The sequence below is a fragment of the Vitis riparia genome, chromosome 19, assembly GCF_004353265.1.
Source record: "Vitis riparia cultivar Riparia Gloire de Montpellier isolate 1030 chromosome 19, EGFV_Vit.rip_1.0, whole genome shotgun sequence".
Classification (NCBI taxonomy): domain Eukaryota; kingdom Viridiplantae; phylum Streptophyta; class Magnoliopsida; order Vitales; family Vitaceae; genus Vitis; species Vitis riparia.
In genome coordinates this window covers 6,926,300-6,935,881 of record NC_048449.1, presented here as the reverse complement: position 1 = coordinate 6,935,881, position 9,582 = coordinate 6,926,300, and the positions used below count along the sequence as shown (strand labels likewise).

Here is a 9,582-nt window from a genome sequence, read left to right as displayed (position 1 = left end):
TCAGCCCCTGGTTTTTCAAACCTCCCCACATCCCATTACCTTTGGCGCCCCTTGATTTCCTCTGTTTCCTTCTTCTTTTTCCTTCTCTTTTAGCCCTTAACCCACCACCATTACTGCATGCTGCTCTTCATCCTTTAATGGCTTACAACCCTAACATCTTCTGCAATCCTATCTCCCCTCCTTCCTTCTTTATTTGTACTACCCATAAAATAAATTAATAAATAATTTCCAGCCAATTTTCTTAAAAGGACATGTACTTTACAAACATAATGATATTTTAAGGATTTTTCTTAAAAAAAAAAAAAATGTTTTTTTTGTAGAATTTATAATAATGCTTTTGTACCTTGTTTTCACAATTTGAGGTGCAATAGAGATGGGTGCTAAAAAGGCTTTATTCCAAATTAATTTGATGTTTTTTTTAGTCTTTGATATCATATTTTAAAATTTTAAATTAACGATGTTGGATAAAACTTAATATTTATTATTTAATGACTTAACTTGATTTTAAGTTAAATTATACTTAAGTTATTAATTTCAAAATTATTATTGAATTCTTACTTAAAATATATTTTAAATAATTAAATTGATATATTTATTTTTATAAATTATAATTAAGGTAAATAAAGTTGAGTAATAATAAAGGTGATGGACTAACAAAGGAGATCATAGAGGTAAATAGGGCAAATGAAAGTAAAAATATTGATTTAAAAATAAATTAATTGGTTTTACTTATTATGTAAAATTATTTTTAATTTTAAGTCATACTATTAAATTATTTTACCAAATATATTTAATTTACTTAATGACTTAAATTAACTTATTACATTAATTTAAGTTATTAAGTTGGTTAACCAAATACTCACTTAGTAACTTAATATAATAAAAATTATGACATTACAATGTTTCTTTAGACTCTTTTATTTGAAAGTCAAATTTGAAAAACACCAAACTAGAAAAATAATTTTTTGAGAATAGAATATTTTTTATGATATATTTTAATTATTTTAATTATTTTTTATTGTTTATAGACTATTTTTTAAAAAATAATTACAAAAATATAGAAAATTATTAAACCAACTTCATTCATATTTAACAAATCAACCTTCTCTACTCTCTTTCCATCTTCATCTTCTTTGTTCTTCTCCTTTGTTCCAATTTTTTTTTTTCTGCCTTTTTCTCATTTTGTTGATGTACAGTATATATTAATGATATTCTATTTGGTATAATGATATAGATAACCCAGTATTAGATTTAAGATTGTAAATTTCAATAACTTTTCCCTTATATTTTCTAGGGAACCAAACAGAAAAAATAAAAGAAAAGAAAATTACAAATTTCAATAACCTTTTCCCCTATATTTTCTAAGGAGCCAAACAAACGTGAAGATGTGGGTGTCATGATCTCATTTTCTATTCATATTTCATTATATATTTTTAATGGTGGAAGTTCAAAGTACATAAGTATTGCTATCAAAAGTTTAGTAGAGCAGTACCCATATGCAATTTTTTTATAATCTATAAAATAAAAGGCCATGCAATGTCATAAATGTACAAAAGATATTTAGGAATTGAAGGCATTAAAAAATGATATAATTTTCTTCAAAACACTGGCCTGCCCATCTTAGCCTTGAATTCTCCTCTAGGAGAGGAGTGGTGGTGGTGGTGGTGGTCTCAATCACTGCCACATTTGTATAAGAATCATTTTCTCTTGTGTGAAGCTGTAATGCCTCTTCTGCAAGCTAGTGCATGTGTTGGGTAGCTCTGGGATTTAACCCTCTTTAATGCTTCTTCTCACCCTTTAAATGCCTAGAATCACCTCACACATTCCCAAGCCCCACTCCCCCCACCCTCCTCAACCCCCTCTTTCCTTTCCTCACCGGCACTCTTCTTCTTCTCCCCCCTCACCTCCTTTCTCTCTCAATTTCCATCCAACCCAAGATGAAGGGGTGCTTTTCCTGCCTAGAAAATATGGTTTTGAGGTGTAGAGAGGCTGTTTCGTTCCGGGTCTTATCCCAAACGAGGGATTCTGGAAATGGGTTGGTGTTCAGAGTGATGAAGAGCGCTGTCTTCGCTGCCTTCACCTGCATTTTTGCCCTAGGTATGGATCCTTGATCCCTCTTGCTGTTTTTCAGTACCATGCTGCCATGGTCTCCTAAGCCCAAAGGGCATGGTGTACGTTGAGCAGTGTATAACATATGATCATGTCGGGGTGGGGGGTTTGCAGGAGGAGCAGTCGTGGGTACAATCACAGGAGCCATCAAAGGCCAAACCACAGAAACCGGCTTCTTTCGTGGGTCCGGAATAGGTGCGGTGACAGGGGCCATAACAGCCCTTCAGCTGCTTGAATCAGTCGCTGCTGGCGAGTCATTGTCTAAGGTCACCATTCATCTCCTTCCCTTTCCATTTTCCATTTTCTTTTTCAATCTCTAGTACCCCTGATATCATAATTGACCAATGAAGTTTTTGGTATGCTTGCAATAAATATTTATCGACTTCTTACTTTCTTATATCTTCTCAATTAATACCCCAATTTTCATCATTGACTTGGGATGAAATTTTGGTACGTTTATTTCTTTGCCATCTTTTTTTTACCCTAACTTCGTCTTTATATGGTATTTTATGATAATGTCAATATATTTTACAGGCAGCTTTGTTATGTAGCCTAGTGAATGGGAAGGTGTTCATGGAATGGGTGAGTCCTGCAGTGCTAAAAGCTTATCAATGGCAAGTAAGTAATCTATCAACAGTATATTTAATATCGATTTTAGAAAACGTTTTTAAATCTTAAATGTTAAAAGTTTTTTACGTGTATTTTTTATTTTTAAGAATATAAAATAGTTTTCGAAAGCCGTTTTTGAAAAGACGGAATGGTTTAATCTACTAACATAAGACCCTAATGATTCATTTGAACTCAGATTAGCACATTGGAAACAAATTATGGAGAGACTGAGGACTTTTACAACATCAGTGGAGCCAAAGGGCTGCCTCATAATTTCATTGAAAAGCTTCCCAAATCAAACTTTTGCCCTAGCACTGCAGAAATGTATAATGAAATCAGTTGTACCATTTGCTTGCAGGTGAGAAATTCAATTCATAGAATTTTCATTTTCATTTTCCTTTACCCCACATTGGGGTCTTTTTTATTTTTATTTTATTTTATTTTTTTAATATACTAGGATTTCAAGGATGGAGAGATGACAAGAGGGCTTCCAAGTTGCAGGCACTACTTTCATATGGAATGTGTAGATCAATGGCTAACCCTACATGGGTCTTGCCCCATGTGTAGAAAAGATGTTTGTATGGACACTTGATTAAGCCACAAAATCACAATGAAGTGAATGATTTTGTGGGATCACTATGTTACATATTGCCCTAGCTAGGGATGGTTTCAATCAAAGGATTCACCATCTTCTTTTAGTTTTGATATGGTCTTTAATGCTTTCTTTATTTTTTATAATTAATTATTATTTATACCATTTTTTAAAAAAAATGGATATATATATATATATATATATATATATATATATATATATATATATATATATATATTGTAAAAAATTGTAATTATAAAAATAATTAAGAATCTACAACCATTGAAAAAATATTCCCAAATTTATTACAATTTGTAAAAATACGGATTGGAAAGTTGTTTTAGTCATGTAAATTTTAAATTTGAAAGTTATTTTTTTAAAATACAACTTCAAAATCTATGAAAATAAAGCAAGTTTTGAATTATTCTAACCTCATTATGAATATTTAAAGATATTCTTGACTCTATCGAAACTTAAAAAAATAATAATGGGCATGATAGGAGGTTATCAGAATTTCTCATACTCATTTCACCCATTTCTATATAATTTTTTAAAATATAACTATATTAAAATAAATATAATTTATAAATAAATGTTATAAATTTTCATAATTTATTTGAATGAATTTTATTTTATATGTGCTAAAATATGGGAAAATAAATAAATTTAAATCATTGTTCGAAAAAAGAAAAAAAATTAAAATAATTTTTTATTAATTATGTAACTAAATGGGACGGAAAAAGACAAAATAATATCTAATTTCGGGTTTTTTCTTTTGGAAGACGAAAGATATTTTCATAAATCATCCTACTTTAATTAGAATTAAAATATTGTTAATTATTAAATATAGTTTTAATTCCAGAAAAACAAAGCAAAAGTCAACTTGTACACGTTTATGGTAATGGGCTGTCCAACTCAGCCCAGCCACGACTTGGCTCTTTTTCCTCCTCACACTGGGCCCAATTTGGGCTCGAAGCCCAGCCCAGCCAGTTCACCCAACCCCAGCCCTAAAATGTAGGAAAGGTTCAGAGAGGAGGAGACAGTGAATGAGAGAGATGGCCTGGAGCGCTGTTGCACGAACCTTCAATATGCCGGCCATCGACGTCGGAGCACTGCGCCGACGGGGTCCGCTAGCCGTCGGTATAGGCTGTGCCTCGGTGGCCACTACCAGCCTATGGCGATCTTCGTCCTCGTCGTTGCGGTCAAAGCCACTCGCTTGCTTGAGCATTTCTACTGACGCCAGTTGAGTTTTGCACTTCCACGGTTAGGATTTTCGGTTTCTGTCTTGATTATACAATATGTGATAATTTCCATATGTTTGGGAAACTTGCCAGAAAACATTTATCCATCAGGGCTTTATTTCCGCTTTTGAGGTTTCGGAAGCAGAAATTGGATTTGGGGTGGCTTTCATGAGCAAAAAATTTGTTTCTTTTATGTTGTTATTTTCTGGGTTCACTCACTGTCATCGTCACCATTGCGAGATTATGCTTACTATGATAAAAGCACGCCCAAAAATTTGAATCTTTTTCTTAGTTTCGGTTCAGGACATATGGTTTCATTTTTTCTAGTTTTAAATTCAGAAAACATCGTTTTACTTTTAATTTTCCTTTTCAGTTTTTAATTCAGAGAACATGATTTCACTCTAGTTTTCTTAGCTTTTAATTCACAAAACATGATTTATTTTCACTTTTGACTTGAAAAAGTTGCTTCCTTTTCCAATTTTTCTTTCTTTTTGTCCCTTCTCAAAATGTAATTGCAAGAGCTCGAACCAACCGGAAGGATGAGTGATGAGTTGTCACTCATTTATTAAGTGGGATGATCATGGATGAGTGCCATTTGCTAGAAATGACGATGGGTGGCTGTGATTGTAGGTATAAAGCAGGCTGTTCAAACGGACAAGGCTCCAGCAGCTTTGGGACCTTACTCTCAGGCCATCAAAGCCAATAACCTAGTCTTTGTGTCCGGTGTTCTGGGTCTTATTCCAGAGGTTCGTCATATTTACCAAGACATGTGTTTATGTAATATCTGTTATATTACTTAGTATTATGCAACTTTGTGGTCATATTTTGTCTATAATTTAATGCAGACTGGGAAGTTCATCTCAGATAATGTAGAGGATCAAACAGAGCAGGTGAGTTTACTTGCAATTGCTGATTGGTATTGGGAGGATTGTTTTCGTTCTTACAAGTTGTCCTTTGCATGCTTTGTGAAAACACATTTTGGTGTATGAAATATTGTGATTACATTTGAGGGTTTATTATCTTAGGGTTGTGTTTGAGATTGGAGCTTGTTCACCAGCCTACATAAATCACGCATGATCTTGCATTTTGAATTTGGCTACAAAGTGAGCAAAGCTCGAACAGTTCTATGCTTTTGAGGCTTCCTTCATATGGGCATTTGTCAAATAAATATTTTAATAAATGATTATTAATGTCTTTGGCTAGGCCTCCATAGCATTGCTTGGCTGGCTTTGCTTGATTAAGCCTTCCAAGCATGAGCCTCACGGTTTTGAGTCTTGACCCTTTTATAGTGGGCACAGGATTCTATTGCTTTCATGCTTGATGTTAGTGTTACAACAGCTGTAGAATTGGCATTTCCCTTTTGAGGCTTTTAGAAGTGTTCAATGGTCAAGTAAACTCAGAAAGCTAAAAACACGTGAGGTCATTGTTAAATAGGCTAAGCATAAGCATGGAGTTTGTTAATCACCTGTTTAATTGATTGATCAACATATTTTTTTTCTCATTGGTTGGGGTCTTGAGAGTTTGATGGGTGGATGGAAGACTGATCTTCAGACAGGAGTTAGACTGACTTGTCACATGTTTCTCAATATTTGTGAGTCTTGGTTAATTCCCCAATAAAAATGTGAGTGCCAGTGTTGTACAGCCTCGAGGCCTCATCCCTTGAAAACCATCTTCCCACTTTCTTGTAGCATCGACAACACATGTAATGGTTACATTTAAGAAATGTATACAAAAACATTTCCATTTCCATAAAGCTCTCCACCAGTGGCATTTCAATTGAAATTACTATTATCCATCAAAAAATAAGTTGTTTTTAAAATCTGCATGCCTTGAATTCTTTGTCAACTCCATGATGTACTTCAGAACACATCTGACAATATGGCTAGTAATCTTTGACCTATGTTTGTTTTTCTGCATCTTTTTCTCTGCTGGTTTTAATCTATCATCTAGTGTTCATATGAGTTTCATGTTCAGAAAATTGTACAAAGGCTTTTCCTGTTTGTCACATTAAAAATTTTGATTCTTATAATCCCCCATAATACTATTTCAAATTCCATTTGATTACCATTAACTCTGGCTTGTTCTTCATAAAAGTAATATATAAAGTTATGTGTGCTTGATGACCCTCAGCTTAGCAAATGTGCCTTCTACTGCATTCCACCTTTTAGGCTGCAGATCAGAATATTGACAGTTTTGAACTTATTAAAAATTCCAGGTTCTCAAGAATATGGGGGAAATACTCAAAGCCAGTGGTGCCAGCTATTCCTCAGTAGTTAAGACTACAATTATGTAAGGAATCTGTGTGTTTTGCTACGAACCTTATCTGAGAGTTGGAAAGAAGATAATTTTTTCTTTGCCATTCCTACAGGTTGGCTGACTTGAAGGACTTCAAGAAAGTGAATGAGATCTATGCCAAATGTGAGTTCAATAAAGTAAAATAACTGCTTCTATATGTAGATTGAAAACATGGGTTGAGAATATGGTTATCTAGCTGTAATTTCAATATCAAAGCTCACTTCTCATATTTCTTCACTGAACCTTAAAAAAGGGAAAACATAAGGAAAACTTGCTCTAGTAGCTTAATGACATTGTTAAAAAATTTGATTCTGTCTTGCTGGCTAAATGCTTTGTCATCACAGACTTCCATGCTCCTGCTCCTGCTCGATCAACATACCAGGTAGCAGCGTTACCATTGGATGCCCGGATTGAAATCGAGTGCATTGCAGCCCTCTAAAAATCGAACCTGTGCGAATCCAAAATCTCAAGATAGAGCTAAGTTTAATAATGGGTAGGGACATCTCTAAGCTTTAACCTCAGGGATTTGTGGCCAAGTATGGTCCATCTCCCATCAGGCTTTGCTTTTTCATTCGCTGTCAATTGAACTAGTAAACCTGTGAACCTTACTGCTTGTTTTTGGTTGGGTTATGAAATTGAAATTGAAATGGACAAAGCATTCAGGTTGCCCCAGATATTTCTAGTTATTAGATTTTGATGCTACTCTGCCCTTTCCATATTCAGAGCTTCAAGTAAATTATCATAGCATCAAGACCCATTTTCTATATTCTCATTTTTTTTTTTATGTAATGCTTTATTTTCGTTCATTTTCCATATTTATATAATTATTTTTTAAATCAAATCTTAAAAATCAAGTGAAAAAAACTAAAAACAATTAAAAATATTTTCTTAGAAAACATTCCATTTTTACTCCACTTCCTCTACCAATTAGTTTTAGATGCTTTGTTCATAGAATAAAGTACTTAGATATATCTATTTCTTCATATTTCGAATTCTATGAAGTTTCTTTTTTTACTACAACGGTTAAAAGTCATTGTCTTGGATGATGCATAATATGTAGAAAGCCCGTTTTGTTTCTAGTATTTACTAGTGGATTTGATCTTTCTTTTTTCTTTCCTTTTTCTTTCTATAGTGGAGATAGTCGCACGTAATGACAGATCACGGCCATATTATTAAAAGCTTGTGGTAAGAACGGGTTTCGTTCTAATGCCCGAAAATAATATTCTAAAGCTTTCATATACCCTTCATACTTGTGTTGACATAATCTGTTTTGGAAACAATCCAAAACAAAAAAAAATTGTTATTAAGAATGGTTCCCATCAAGGTTTTGGCATTTAGAGGGCATCAAATTACTTTCATTAAGACTATATTTGGTTCTCGGAAAACGTAAAGGAAATAAAATAAAAATGAAAAGTGGAAAAAAAATAGAAGAAAATAAAAAATAGATTCAAATTAATAAACTATTTTAATATGTTTTTATAAATTCATTTAACTAATTTTTTTCCATTATATAAAGATTAAATAATTTTAAAATATTTACAATTTTAACTAATTTTCATTATATTTAATTTTATTTCACATTTTTTATAGTAAAATCAAATATGAGAAAATCGTTTTTCTTAGTATTTATTTTCTTTCTTTAATACTATTGGGAACAAACATAGCTTAAGAAAAAGGAAATTACTTTTTTGTTTCAAAGATCTAATGAATTTGACCCAATGGAACCAACAACATAAATTCGGACATGAAATAAATTTAAAATCAATGCACAACGTTCAAAAATTATTAAATTAGGAATGTATTTACTATTTAGAATTCAACTCCTTTATAATATAATAAAACCAAAACAAATCAACTTTCATCAATTCTAATTAAATTTGTCGATTATTATTATAAGAATAACTCAAATCCATTTAAATATGTATATTAAAATTAATAAATATAATTTATTTAAAAAAATTTAAAAAGTTGGAATTTGAATTTTTTTCTAAATAAAAAAAAAATTTAATCTTAATAAGCTAACACATAATTCAATCACAAATCAATCGGTCCAAAAATGCACCAAGTAAACTCAACCCATAAAATTGTTAATACTCTTTTAGCAATCAAATATGATTAGAAACCTAATTATTAGATGTCTAATTAATTATTATGAACTTTTTTTTTTTTGTTGTTTTGGTATGTTTGAAAATTTGTTAAATTTTTTTATTCAAATTATTAGTTGTTTTTAAAAAACTATCTTAATTATATAATATAAAAAGAAGCATAGTAATTATTTTTGTGGGGATAAAGATGATTTTTATTATATTAAAATAAATCCATTTAATACATAATAATATTCAAAAGCTAATAAAAACAAATAAATTAAAATTTAATAACTTTCAAATAATAATAAAAATAAACAAACTTAAATGCATAACACAATATTCATCCTAGTGTAGGACTTTACGTACTTTCTTATCATTTACCATCCTTTAAAAATTTAAGGTCGTTATGATTGAGTTATTTGAAAATAATGACATAAAAGGCATATAGTGAACTTATGAAAATTAGAAATAAAATTAATTTTAAAAGAATTTTATACTGAGAATTTAAAGAAAAAAATATCTTAAATAATGAAAAAAATATAAAATAATTTTAAAATGATGATTTAAAATTGAGAATTTTTAAAAAAATTTCCAAATAATAAAATCATTTTGGAAAATAATTTGAAATTAAGAATTTGACCAAAATAAT

The 9,582-nt window shown here is 31.2% G+C and overlaps 2 protein-coding genes across 2 annotated transcripts; both read left to right on the top strand.

Annotated features, from left to right (window-relative positions):
- Positions 1–1,695: 1,695 nt before the first annotated feature.
- On the top strand, positions 1,696–3,421 carry LOC117909615 (NEP1-interacting protein-like 1). Its single transcript, XM_034823688.1, has 5 exons — positions 1,696–2,097; positions 2,224–2,375; positions 2,644–2,727; positions 2,915–3,076; positions 3,176–3,421. Exons 1-5 carry the CDS (start codon positions 1,938–1,940, stop codon positions 3,308–3,310), a joined length of 693 nt encoding a protein of 230 aa, XP_034679579.1. The 5' UTR covers positions 1,696–1,937; the 3' UTR covers positions 3,311–3,421.
- Positions 3,422–4,348: 927 nt separating this feature from the next.
- On the top strand, positions 4,349–7,522 carry LOC117909616 (reactive Intermediate Deaminase A, chloroplastic). Its single transcript, XM_034823689.1, has 6 exons — positions 4,349–4,552; positions 5,182–5,297; positions 5,397–5,441; positions 6,767–6,840; positions 6,920–6,969; positions 7,191–7,522. Exons 1-6 carry the CDS (start codon positions 4,357–4,359, stop codon positions 7,283–7,285), a joined length of 576 nt encoding a protein of 191 aa, XP_034679580.1. The 5' UTR covers positions 4,349–4,356; the 3' UTR covers positions 7,286–7,522.
- The last annotated feature ends 2,060 nt before the right edge of the window (positions 7,523–9,582 follow it).